The sequence below is a fragment of the Cydia splendana genome, chromosome 10 (genome assembly GCF_910591565.1).
Source record: "Cydia splendana chromosome 10, ilCydSple1.2, whole genome shotgun sequence".
Classification (NCBI taxonomy): domain Eukaryota; kingdom Metazoa; phylum Arthropoda; class Insecta; order Lepidoptera; family Tortricidae; genus Cydia; species Cydia splendana.
The window spans coordinates 12,413,790-12,428,400 of NC_085969.1; the positions used below are offsets into that span (position 1 = coordinate 12,413,790).

Here is a 14,611-nt window from a genome sequence, read left to right on the forward strand (position 1 = left end):
TTCATAGTTCTCGAGTTATGAATTTTTGAACTTCTAACTTTTGTTAAGAAATTCCGGGGTGAACCATTTAATTTATTTAAAAAAACTATTGATCATTTTGAATGTTTCTTTTTGTAAATAATCCTTTACAAACGACGCAGTTGCTAAAAAAATCAGCATCCTCACTTGGCTGCGAGTTGGAAAAAAAAGACAAAAGTCAAAGTTTTACGTTCAAGCAGGTCAAGTTTAGATTTTACCTAATAAAAAAAAAACAAGCGAGTTCAACGACTTTTGGTTATTTTAGAAACTGCTAGTCCCAAAGTTTTTTTTAAAGGTAAAAAAAAGTGACAATAGTCATAATTTGACAGAGTCACCGGTCAAAGGAATCGAGGTGGAAAGTTCCCAAATTAGTAATCTGATAGCCCACGTAGTGAAGAATCTAAAAAAAAACAACGGATTGCACTCCGGGAGTGCCGGCAGAAGTGAAAACTCAATAACATTGTAACAGTTTTTCGATCAGGTCACGTGTCCGTCTTACGTCTTACGAATCTTACGGTCACGTGACCTGTCGCGAGTTTAACATATTTTCCCCATCACAAAAAGTGCACAGCGCGGCTAAAGAAGTTTTCACTTCAAAATTTTGGACATCAGGTTTGTACCACCCTGTATAGAGTAGTTAATACCACCATAACTAGTAGGTAAATATTTAAATTCATATTAAAATATGTGACTTTTAAGTACTGTATAATTATTTACAAATTTTTGTTTCAATTTTTTTTTTTTATATTAAAGTAAATTTTAATTAAAACTAGAGATAAAATAAAAAAACACAAACTATAAAAAAATATACTTACCTACAAAAAAATATGTGACTGTTATTATTACCACTCTGTATAATTTCAGCCAGAAGTAGTAAATGACGGTGTGACGTTCTGCTTTCAAATTCTGATTCTATTTTATTTAGATTATGACAAAAAGTCAAATCGCAATATAGTCATCAACCAAATATTAAGCATAACGTCATTAAATTAGGGCTTGTTTTACATTGAGACAATAGGTATCCCTAACTTTTTGCGAGTGAGTAAGAAAGCAGAACAGCAGTATCACCTTCGCGTGTTACCGCCGATACCCGATGTAAGTATCTTTCTAAAATCCGAAGGTCATTCTGAGAGTTAACGGACTGTAGATAATATGTTGCGCTAGCTTCGACCCGCGACTTCATCTGCTTGGAAATATGATGATGATGATGATATCGTACCTATGCTAAAAAACGTGACCTACTCAGAAAGTGACGTCCTCAGAAAGTGGCGTTCTCAGAAAGTGACGTCCTCAGAAAGTGACGTACTCAGAAAGTGGCGTTCTCAGAAAGTGACGTACTCAGAAAGTGACGAACTCAGAATGCGACGTCCTCAGAATGTGACGTCCTAAGAAAGTGACATACTCCGCCTGAACCCCTTGGACAGCTAGAAGAACAAACCTCTCATTTTAAGAGAGCTCATCATTGCCACTCGGCTCTCTACAACATGCTATGAGACCCATGACTGGGCCTTTAGATTAGAGCCGGTCTCCAACACATAGTTTGTAGGTAGTATCACATAATTTGAGGTCGAATGAACAGCGAACGTGCTTGGGATGGGGCATGTATGAGATGGACTCAATATTACAATGATAAGCAAAGAGGGAACAAAACAGAAGAAGAAAATTGTTTGAAGAGGTCAGCAAATGAGTCTTTACTTAGAGCAAAAATCGCGCCTTTAGGAAGTCAGAAGTCTCAGCCATTAAGTCCATCGAGCACGATGTATGAATGCTATAACATGCGATGTCATATAAGATCCCATCTTGACTACGTCATGTGACAGACATGCTTATGCATCCGAATTGTATAGCATTTGTTGTCACGTAGCGTATAAAAAATATACTTCATATTGACGCGGATTGCATAGCATTCGCCTTGCATAGCATTACGCGTCATATACAAACCTAAAAGATATATTTGTAGTGACAGGAATGCTATAACAGTCCCAATATTTCCATACAAAATTTAGGTGTCCAACCGGTGTGACTGAGCGTCCGCGAACGTGTTAACTTATACATGTGTAAATTTGGACGCTGGCAATACAGAGAGGTAACGCAGCCAGCGTTATGGGCTCAATGCCGCAGGCGGAGGTTCTAGAAGGGGTATTCTCTTTATAACTTCTTTTTATTTTCATATATTTTATTAGTATATTTTAGTTTTTATATAATATTATAAGTATTAGTTAAATTTTAAAGTAGGTTCATTTTAATTTTAGTTTAGTTTTTAAATCTTTAATTCATAGTTAGTTTTAATGTTTTTTTTTTTATTACCAATTATACTCATTATAATTGATAAATACTTACACAATTAAAAAAAAATTTGGAATTACTTTGTAAATATCGGTCGTCACAAAAACAACAACTACTTACATAATTATATTTTTATTTGAAACTATGTACATTATAATTCGTTATGGGTTCGAATTTTAATTTGTTGTCGATTATGTTTCCATTAGATTTCGATAAAATTTGATTGGTTTGAAGAGCTCCTCACTTCGGGTAAAATAAATATGAAACCACAACTTGTTCCGAAAATAAATAAATAAATAAGTATTAGGGGACATACGGACACACTGAGGAAGGTTTTAAAACAAGCGATGAAATTGTGCTTTTATTGTACAGAATATAATATTCTATTCATCCACCACATTAAATCGATATCTGACGAAAAAATACATTTTCTACACATTAAAAATCAGCCCATTTAGGACCTGTTACAGACGGTGCTCTAACAGAGGATCCACCAACATCTTTTCCCCGTTTAAAATAATTTTAATAAATATATTCGAGTCTCACCGAAGTTTTATAAGTTAAAAACAAAATCCACTGACATGAACACTAGATTTTCTTACAGCTCATTACCTTAAAAATGATTTCAAATACAGTTCGCCAATGGCAAAATATAACGATAATTATTATGGAAAATAACTGCATATACACTTACTTACATAGGTATTTTGAAACACCGAAGAGTAGAATAAGGAATATGAAGTTCGAAATAAGGACATACATAAACAAATACAGACTTTATGTCATCTGCACTGCGTTATTTTTTGTGGTCATAAAAACAACAGAAACATTTTGTTATACCTGTATTAATTAAGGATTCAAATAGCTGCTCTACGGTTATATAAAAACAAGTTTCAGTAAATCTCGCCTTATAATAACTTGAATACTACGCTAGGTCAGACAACTGCATAAGATGATGGCTTTTAAAGCTACGATTTTCCTTTTGTGTGCAATTGTCGTCAGTGAATCCGCATTCAGTGAGTTTTGTTTTATTTACATATTTTTTTCTTTTACTATTAAGACCGTATCGTTAAGTATAGGGACAGATAAAACCTGGTCTAACTGTTGGCATGTGTATTATTTTATATTACTATGTTCTTAGAGTATGATCTGAGGGTATTTTTAAGCTATATCTCATTTAAGAAGGTTTGACATTTTTTATTTTATTTTAGGGATGCTTTTAATACCGTATAGCAAATATAGTCCGGACAAGCCTATCGAGCTGAATTTGAGACTATTTCACCGACTCTTTGGTACGATTTAAAGTAACAAAAGGCTATCTAAGTGTCCTCACATCAAAACATGTTATCTAAGTGTCCTCTTCATGATTGCTCAATTGAGCCGCTGCAGAATAAATGTGGTGAATTTTTATTTACATTTAAACGATTTTTCACCCCACGTTTTGGAATCCCTTCAATTTCTGATGCAAGCGAAATGACGGAGACAGCTAGAAGAATAAGCTAAAAACCAAAGCCTAACGGACATTCATGGCGTTGATCCATCGCTAGAGCGGGTCGATAGAAACGCTCCATGATAGTTATATTATATGTCAAAGTCAGAGATGTCGTAAGTAACATGCCATATTCTCTAAAAGGCCACCATGCACAGATCCAAAACTTTTTTTTAACGAAAAGAAATGATTAGACTATGTCCAGATGTTTCGCTATACGAATCATGTGTAATTGCTGTTTACATAGTACGATTTTTTTTTTGTGTAATATTGTCTTGTCGCAAACGCAAATTTTCTTGTAGTATTTGTCAACAGTCGTTATTGTAACTCGAGAGGATTGGGTAAATTTCGTCCAAACCATATGCTTTACGTCGAGCTCCCAGGACGAAATGTGTACCATATTAAAGCACTAATTAAACACATATGTAATTTTGAAATAAAAATATACTACCAAAAAAAACGGCTAAGTAAAGTTGTCCCCATACTTAACGATACGGTCTATATTTAATCTCAACGAATCGATCTGTCACAAGTAATTTAGTTACCTATTTTCAAAATGAAGAAATTTCATATCCTATTTATATGCATGCTATTTGTCAAGACGACAAGAATTATTTAATTCTTACATAGAAGAAATATGATTTTTTATTTGCTTTTGGTAGGTGCCGTAGAGTTTCGTATCTTTGCCTGCGCTACCTATGTTCGCCTAGTTTGACATAAGTTGCCATTAACAAAATGTTTCTAATGTAAGCCTTACATAAAACTGCTAAATACAAAGTATTTTTTACGGATGTCAACATTCTTCGAACAATCTGCGGCTAACTTCACACAGTTGACCTTTAGTGAGGTTTTTTCGTGACACCGACCACACGTTTTTCTTTACCTGTGTTTTAACTTCAGTTTTAAACGGTGATACGGACCCGGTAATGTTAAACTTTTTACATGATTATATCCTATAACTATTTCTTTTTCATATGAAACTATTATTTAATGGCTAGCTTACGTTTAGAATTCACAATTGGATAAAACATTGGTGAGGGTACTTTGCGTCCATCTTGTTGCCAAATTTCGCCTACCCCTAGGGTTGACAAATTTTTTGTACCACATTAATTGGTGGATGAGATTACTTGTTTCCAAATTTAAATATTTTCTTATGTTTGGTTATTTTAGTTTACGCTATATGTAAATGTTTATTTCTACTCTTACCGATGTTGAGTAGGTACCAAATAGGTATTTTTATGTCTCACTTTGTGTAAATAAGGTTGATTTAATGTCAATTACGATAATAACAACAATTTTGCAACCATTAAACAATTTTGTTACGAAAATTATTTTTTTTAACTTAGAAACCATTACTCCTCTTTATTTGGCATGTTGGTTAATTTTTGGCAGCCCTAGCTTCATTATAGAAAATGTATGAAAACAACTTCAGACTGTTACCAAACTTCGCCTACTACCCCGTTTTTTAAATATATGCCTAGTCTGGTGTAGTTAAGGTTCACAGTATATTAGCACATTTTAAGGAGATACGGCTTAACATGTGTAAGTCACAGAAAAGTAGGTATTAGCGGCAGGGCATGCCATAGGCGAAGATTGGGAAAAATACCCAAACATCGCCTATTGCCTTTGGGGCCATTTTTTACCAACTTAACCGATGAAATTCAAAGTTTTAGTGGTGTATACTGATAGTTAAGAGTACTAAAGAACGTTTTTTTGCCTTAACGGATTAAAATGCTTTCAAGTTTGAGAGATTTGTTGGGAAAAGTGTCAAAACCCAGGCGAAGATACGAAACTCTACGGTGCCATTTATTAAATATACAAAACACCCCCATTTGATATTAACAATACACACTTTATTCTACATAAAAAAAGTGAAATGCACCTTTTTAATTATCTCAGAACGCCTAGGTAATCACAGGACATCAAACATAATCATATTTACTATTTACCACTTATTAGGTAACTTGCTTTTATAAATAAGAAAAGTACCTAAGTATTATTTATTAATTTTAGGCTTTAATTATTTCCATCAGATATTTCATATTGTGGAAAATTTGGATTAAATACTATCAAGTTGTATTAATTGAATAGATTAACAGGCAGACTGAACTGACTTGGTGAATAAATAACTTTTTTGCTAATTTAAGCAATTTGTTACGAACAGAGATGATATGAGTCCTGTGCCCATATTCAATAAATATTATTTTATTAACTAATTATTCAGATTTTAGAAAAAAGGGAGATCCTTCATGATAGACTGCTTTTCTTTTCTCTCCAAAAATATCACTTGTCTCTTTAAATTATACACTCTCGTATTAATTAAGCCTTTATTTTTAGTTGACACGCTGACTAAGTGTTCAATCAATGATGAAGAATGTTTGAGGGAACTATATCAAAGGGTGCTGCAAGATATCGGCAAGAATGGCATCAAGGAGTTGTCCATACCACCCATTGATCCTATCGAGCTGAAAAATGTAACCGTTAATGTACTTGACCAGCTGGAGGTGACGATGGTTGATGGCATTGCTACCGGTGTAAAGAATTGCATATTCAACGACTTCAAGTATGTTTAGCTTCTTTTAAAACTTTCTGCTAAACTGACTAGTGGTATAGATCCCAGACTTCCCTAATGGGAAGTTACTACTTAAGGGCCGAACTAACCTAGAAGCTGCCATATAATCGAAGTTACACTCTCATTTTAAAACGACAGCCGGCCCGATTCGAACTTTAAGATACTTACGTCAATTAATAGATCTAGAAACGATATGGATTAGATATGTCAGTGTCAAATGTGACGTTTCTTTAAACAAAAACGTCACTTTTGACACTGACACATCTAATCCATATCGTTTCTAGATCTATTAATTGACGTATCTTAAAGTTCGAATCGGGCAGAGCGACATTCCGAAACAACATGACATGTTACATAGAAAACTAACTTCTAGTTTGATCTATTTTACAAGCTTTTATTTACTTTCACTTGTCCCGTTGTCTGTCTGTTTGTAATCAAATCTTGCAAGTTAAATTTGATCCACTTCCCGGTTTCCGATTGAGCTGAAATTTTGCATGCATGTATAAATCGGATGACAATGCAATATTATGGTACCATCGAGCTGATCTGATGATGGAGACAGGAGGTGGCCATAGGAACTCTGTGATGAAACAACGCAACCTAATTGTGTTAGGGGTTTTTAGAATTGTCTCGATGAGTATTTGTTGTCTGTCGTAACAAAAGTACAGTCAGCGATAACAGCTTGTACCAAAAATGAAATTTTTGCCAAAAAAATATTCTTTATATGCATAACAGTTTTTACCAATGAAAACTTAAGCACTAGACCTGGACGTGCTGGTACGTAAATGTTCCTGCCAAGTTTCATATAATTAAAGCAAGTCGTTTTAAAATGAGAGCGATACTTTTGGAAGCGGCGTTTTGGTGGCGGGTTCGTATGAGTTAAGATAAACTCATAGCACATTTTTTTTTTCCGAATTATACGGATTATCCGCTCTGCTTCTTTTCTCGTTTTTTGTCAAAACCGCCGTCAGGTAGACAAAGCAGTTAAAAGGTGATTTCAATATTTTATTTTATTTATTTTATTTTTATTTTAGTACATGGAAAACCAACAGCGCTATATATATCCAGAAATATATATGCTATATTCACAATATACTCGTGCATCATTCAAAATTCAAATATTTGCAGAGGAAAGAAGAAAATCGACTATTGTACAAATACTGTGACATTGTCAAAGTTCACATTTTTTACCTGGCATTTGCAAAGGGTATAATTACACCATTTACACCTATAATACAAGGACCTCATACCTACATAAAATTAGTGTACTTAGGTTTGACCTCTGGTTGCCAAGATTATACTTGTCAATGTTATTATTATATTATTTAATTCTTGCGCATCTAGATCCACACATATGAATACCAAATTCACTTCTGATCTTAACACGTAAACACTTTACAAAGTAGAGTATCTATGTATATAGGTATAAATTAATAATGAAACTGATGTATATGAAATTTCAGGACTGAAATCGAGAAAGGGCATGCGTGGATGGATCTTACTTGTGATATTACCATAAAGGGACACTACAAGCTGGCTTCAGACAGCCCTCTCCTCAAGTCCATTTTTGGAAAACAATCAATCCACGGCGATGGATTCGCTAAGGTCAAGCTAGGTGAGTTTGTTAATTACTAATTAGTGGATGTACTTATTAAAAAAACACAGGCCGTTGATTACTGTGGACGTCAAAAGTCATTCGGTAAAGGTGACAATATATATATTTGTCATTAAAATATCGTACAAATATAAGTCAAAAGTTCAGTCAAAATCAACCCGATTTTCAAACAAATCATGACGCCAATTCGAACCTCAATTACGATGTCAAAATGATGTCATTTTGATGTTGGATTGTAAGGTCGAATTGGCCTCCATGGTACTGTCGAGAAACATATAAATTGGTATAATTATGTCTATGTGAAATGACGAGGGTTTTATTTTTAGACTAGACTTGCATAAGGAAATCTAGTTGTCGATAACGTGAAGCAATTTTATAGATACGCGTAATTTTGCATTATTAACATTACAAAGGTTACAGTGTTGCATAGTGGTTTCTAACTAATTTTCTGTAATTATTGTTTCCAGTGACTTGTTTAGTCATAAACACGTAGATACTTGGTTCCCATAATCATAGTGTTTTTATTATAGGTTGCGAATACAAAATTACTTTATTTTTATAGCGCTTTAAAGTGTGTTTGTTGTTTAAAGGCATACTAATAGTACTATAAACAACTACGGACATTCACACCTTTATGTAAAAAAAAAATTCATATATAATTATAAAGATATTTTCCATATCCGACCAACTTAATCTTTAAGTACTTTTAAATATCCCATTTAATTTGTTTCGTTTTTATATTGGAACAAATAAAAAATAATGTGGACCTACAATCCTTTAGCGGTTTCATAGCATATATTATTATTAATATTGGATAGGTACAAACAGCAACACTCCTAACTGTAGGTACATCGGTGGACCTTATTACAAAAGGCATAAGGTCCACCGATGTACAGTTAACAGTGTCGGTGATGGTACGTATTGTTTTTTTCAGAGCAACTAAACCTCCGAATTGACTACGACTTCTTCATTGAGAGAGGTGCGGATGGTGAGCTGTACTTTAAGTGCAAGCATAATGAGACGCAGTACACGTACAACATAGCCGGTCGATCACTTTTCTACATCGACCATTTGTACTTGGGCAATGAAGATTTGAGTAAGTTTCAGTTAGAACGGTTACTTTATTTATTATTAACATAACTTTTTTATTATTTATGAGAGGCATAAAAAAACGAATGATATACAATAGTCCTTTTATCCTGATATTCTTCTAACCCCATATTCTTATTTAAGGACGTCATCTAGTGAGCTCTATAAAAGGTTAAAAGAATGCTGACACTGCATGGCATCATCAAATAAGAATATGCGTAAAATGCTTTATGTTGAAAAGCTGAGAATTTGAAAAACAACGTTTTATATTCTTGGCATTGTTTTCAACACGAAATTTTTTAAGCTTTTCTTGGCATATCACATTATCACCCTTCAAAACTAATATTTTGGGGGCACTGTATTTTTTAACAAATTCCCCCTCGGCTGATCTTCAATATAATAATATAACATTCCGAAATAAAGTTCAACAAAGGTTTAGGCCGTTTTCATTTAACGCTCTTACTATTTCCAGGCAAATACGTCACCACCTTCCTCAACGAAAACGGAAAGTTCCTCCTCCAGAATTTCGGGCGCTCCTTCATAGACAAGGCGATGGAATTCTTTTACATATTCACCCATAGGTTCTACGACGTCGTGCCAATAAAGTACTACATCACTGAGGATCTCACCCCTTACGAGAGATCATAGACGAGGCTAAGTACCTAAACACAGAAGTAAAGAACAACCTACTATTGAAATCAAATCCAGAGAAACAAAAACATTTTTTTTGTTAAAGATCAAGTAATCGATTCCTAAATTACAAGCTTGAAAAATCTTGGAATAATTTGATTTAAGTATTCATAAGTATATTATAAACCTGTACAAAATAAAAGGGCCTAATAAAAGTGTTTTGTTTTAATTGCATTATGTTTGTAAAATATAATAACGACGTAACAATCCCAATAAAGTTACATTCGTTCAGTTAGGCTGGCCATTGCCTAACTGAATCACCTTAGTAGTAACATAATTATAATATCAGATGTAGCTTAAGGTATGCTTATATACTCTGTTTGTGAATTAACCAAAGCTTGAAAACAGTCACTAGGTATCATCAACAAATTGTAGAATCTCACAATGTCTCAAACCAGTACTTAGTTCCAACACACGACCGCAATTAGATAATTAGTAGATAAGGCAGCAAGTAAGAGCTCCTTTACACTAGGCAATTTACTCGCACGATCATCGCTGCAGCAGCAAGTACCTTATTGCTGCCTTTACAGCACATATCACATTCTACCAGATAGACCATTAACCAATTCTACCTTAGCATGAGAGCGCATCTGGTCATTTCAGTTGCCACCCTCACTACCAATTACATGAAAAATTACAACATGGGGTGTAGCATAAAATGGTGGAGATTGTAACACTTGCAACTAAGTAGTAGTAAACGTCAGCTGCCGCTGCGTTTACCTACGGATTAAAGTGCTGTATTTTCTTTCAAATTAAAAATGTATCAAATTACAGATAAGGAACTATCTTGAAAAAAAGTCAGCTGACTATATTAGTAGTAAAATTGTGTCAGCTGGAGATGGACTAGTATGACCTGGGCGATTATGACTTACTAACATACTGCTACTATATTATAATGTCTGAGAATACCCTAGCTTATCGCGCGATTGGAGTGCAACATTTTTTCGACGTACAAGTTTGTATGTTTCATGCGTTAAAGCAGTTGCATTTCGATAACCGCATTTCTTGGCTATGCTACTAAACCACCTATTGTGCAATCACCCTTTTAATTATACTGAAATCCGCTGACTAGCGAGCATTAGAGGAAATTAGTTAGAGTCGGTGTTTACTTTATGAACTGTCATACCATTTTAGCGGAGCTTGTGTAGGCGACACTAACAATATGAGAGTAATTAACGACTTTACTTATTACACCGATTAGAGATGCATTCTGGGTATATACCCAATCTATAGACGCAAATAAATACCGGGTTGAAATATACTTTTCCAGTACTTATCAATATCTACACAAACAGATAAATCAAAGTTTAAGTTAGACAGACAGATATAATAAGACCCAAATAGGCGTATTTGGTTTATAGCAATGTTATAGAACTAAATAAGTTTATTGCAACAGATTGTAACAAGACATAATTTAGGCAATTTTATTCTGAATTGAAGTTCAGTTCTAGTACATATATACTTACATATATTTAAAAAAATATTTTTTTTGGCAATTTTTCAGGCAGAACGAAATTTAAATTGTACAAATTGAAGTAGGTACTACGATTTTAAAATCATTTCCGAGCGCGTAAATATTGGGCATATACTAGGTAAACACTCGCTTTTGGATATTTACCCATTAAATATCCAGCTGTAATCACTAAGGTGTAGGTCTTAGTTATTGACAGTTGAATTTATGATCACCATCAATTATTGTGTTCGATGTCCCCTACTTATTCTAAAATGCATATTTATAATTATAAACCAACGTTAAAGGATGCTTAAATGACTTTGATAAATTGTTGGTAATAATGCTCATAGTACTTAGTTATACCTACATCGCGCAAAATGAAGTTTTTAGGGAACCGTAAGGTTAGGTAAACAACATGAGGCGTGCCCAGTTTCCGGAATTTGACTTATCACTTTTTATTTTCGTGACACATTTGACGTTGAAAAAAAAAGGTACCGGAAAGGGTGGTGCTGGGTCAGAATTTAATAAAAAAATACCACACAATACGTACAATTCTCAGTGCGTTCCTTCTGGGCGAGATGAACTGAGAATTTTTTACCTATGTAAAATCGGAATGTGCCTCTAGTAAAAAAGAAGATTCAGTTATACTTCGACAATGCTTGATGCAATGATACATCGTTTTGATTGGTGGTTATGAAAGCCGAGGCAAGAACGGCACGACGACAAAATATAACTAGTAGTTCACCACAGACTCTCCAGTGGCGGTTTGTTACAGCTAATGCTTGAAACCAAGCTTCGTCACAGACTTCATCCATGTCATCAGCAAGCATTTCCCAGACTCAGAAGTCAATTTTCAAAACCTACCATAGCGCAGCCTTTATAGCGCAATATTACTTTTCCAACGTTCTGTTTAGCATAAGTTATTGCGCCAATGATACGACGAGGCTACTTATATGGCTCCAACCTGTGCACACACCGTAGCTATAGCAAGGGTTTCCGTTTGAGAAGCGCAATCATGATAGGCAGCTGTGCTATGTCAAGAATACTCTGATTTGTGAATTTATCCTGCCAGGCAATGCCCAAAACTTGCGTAGACAGCGCCTGTGAAAAATTACCTTTAACTTTATTGGTTGTAATAGTTAGGTGTTTTTAACACCAAACTCTCGTTCAGGGTCCTCCCCAAAATGTTCAACGCTTCGCCAATACGGATGTCAATTTTTACATAGAGTGAGAAATTGTTTAAACGGGTCGACTCTAAGTACTAACCTAACCTTATTGAAAACTAAGATATTTTTTTTAAATTAAATTCAAGACAAAAATGAATACTGTTACCTATAATGGGTGCAGCATAACATGTTTTCAACTTATGCGGCACTAGATGAAGCGAAACTATTTAGACGTCTTGTCAAAACAAGACTATGAAAATACTAGCGAAAAATATTACCGGTTGAAAAATAAAACACAATGAAATAATTTTTACCAATGACTCGAAATAAAAATATTACAATATATTTACACCTCCACCATAAAACATTTATTATCATCAAAAACAGCTGACAGACCACCACTGCGGGACAAAGGTGCCTCTATCCTTCGATTTCCTGCGATCTTGACCAGATGATTGATCCTCCTCTTTATCAACTTTTCCGTGTCGCATCTTCAGTGTTTAAGACACATCTTAGCACAGAAAATAACAAGCATTATTACGCTACTAGTACTCACTTTGCATATGTACAGTCGTCATCAGATATATTGGAACGGCAAAGGTGCTGTTTAGATATTTGTGAGCACCTTGGCCGCTCCGATTATATCTGATTCCGACTGTACATATTACATGTTGGAAGGTGCTGGCTGCTCTTACTGTCTATGGATATATTTTAAATGTGCCTTCTAAAGTGGTATGTGTTTATTTTTGATTCTCTTACGTGCATGTTATCGTTCACGGGAGCCTAGATTTTAAAATAAATAAACTTTTTATTGTATCAAAAAACGTTTATTCATTCCGTCACGACTTTCCGCCATCAGTGGTAGCAGAGCGTGGTTGGAAAACAAAAGTCATAATTAATATGGAAGAATAAAGTTGTATAAAAGTCACGACTTCCTTCAATACCTAACAGTGTTCTTATGGTGGACTCGCCATCTCAGTTATTGAAAATTTGGAAGTATGTATAATAATAATATGTTTTAATAAGGAGCCAGATATGTACAGCACTTGTGTTTAACCTGTTAACTCAGGGAATCATTACTAAAACCTAATAAAAATAAATAATACTTTTTTAATTCCAGTTCTTTTTTTTAATATGATTAATGTCCCAATTGAGTATGTTCTCCAGTTACTGCCACTGTCCAATTCTATTTGCATTTCCGCATGATTTATTAAGCGGTATAATTTTTCATCCACGTTGCTTTTCATAGTGGGTTGTGGAGTGGACATTGGACAGTTTGCGTTCTAGCCATCTCATATTTGAATATTAAAAAGCTCGCTGAAATTCAAAATAAATGTAAAGAAAAGACCTTTAAGGTTTATAAATAAATTTAACATGACACTGATAAATAATATACATGACGTAGAGTCTAAGCTGCGACGACTTTGAAATGACAAAGTGTGAAAGTGCCACTTATCAACGTCATGTTTTCATTGAAGTTTAATATTTACGAGTATTGTGACAATTCCCCTCCTGTCACCATAAAGTTTGAGCAGAGTTAGCTTGGGCCGAGTCTAGCTAGACTCATCACGTCTAGTTTCTAAGATTATTAAATTTTTCATTCGGATTATATCGGCCTATTAATTTTATCTTGATTGGAAAATTCCCGGAAAAAGAGGGCGAGGTCGCCCACGTACCACCTGGAGGCGCACAGTGGAAAAGGAGGCTGCACTAGGCCTCGGCTGGACGGAGCTGGAGGACGCCGCGCCGGACCGCGAAAAATGGAAATCCCTTCTGAGAGTCCTATGTCCCTGATGAGGGATAAAAAGATATAATTATCATTTATTTTATCTTATTTAGGTAAACTTAGCTAATAACGCAATAATAATAGGCAAATGCTAATAATTATGACTAAAATTTGACTAATAGCTATAATTTAAATTCGATTTGTTCAAGTTTTGCAAATAAGTTAAAAAAAACATGCCTGCTAGTCTAATGACCTAATATAATAGTCACCTTAGTACTGACTACGCAAGAAGAACCAGTCATTCGTGATTGCAAAATTTTGATCCAGAACAAAAAATCGCGTAGAATCGTCTGAGGTGACGACTAATCTGGTAATAAACTTATCTAATCATATAATGTATCCTTTTTGTGCAAATTATCTTGGTTGTACGTCACTGCTACGTAAAATTATATGTAACGCTTCATAACGACTGTAATAATACCTAAACCATCGTAATATCAGGCATAA

The 14,611-nt window shown here is 34.5% G+C and overlaps 1 protein-coding gene across 1 annotated transcript; it reads left to right on the top strand.

The window, feature by feature from the left end:
• Positions 1–3,193: 3,193 nt before the first annotated feature.
• LOC134794339 (uncharacterized) lies at positions 3,194–9,728 on the top strand. Its single transcript, XM_063766131.1, has 5 exons — positions 3,194–3,320; positions 6,131–6,356; positions 7,829–7,980; positions 8,915–9,076; positions 9,542–9,728. Exons 1-5 carry the CDS (start codon positions 3,257–3,259, stop codon positions 9,715–9,717), a joined length of 780 nt encoding a protein of 259 aa, XP_063622201.1. The 5' UTR covers positions 3,194–3,256; the 3' UTR covers positions 9,718–9,728.
• The last annotated feature ends 4,883 nt before the right edge of the window (positions 9,729–14,611 follow it).

Bases quoted from the DNA above. Each gene is read 5' to 3' on its own strand.
- LOC134794339 (XM_063766131.1), top strand. From the start codon at position 3,257: ATGATGGCTTTTAAAGCTACGATTTTCCTTTTGTGTGCAATTGTCGTC. The intron at 3,321-6,130 runs GTGAGTTTTGTT...CTTTATTTTTAG, and splicing joins CGTCAGTGAATCCGCATTCA to TTGACACGCTGACTAAGTGT. The intron at 7,981-8,914 runs GTGAGTTTGTTA...TGTTTTTTTCAG, and splicing joins ATTCGCTAAGGTCAAGCTAG to AGCAACTAAACCTCCGAATT.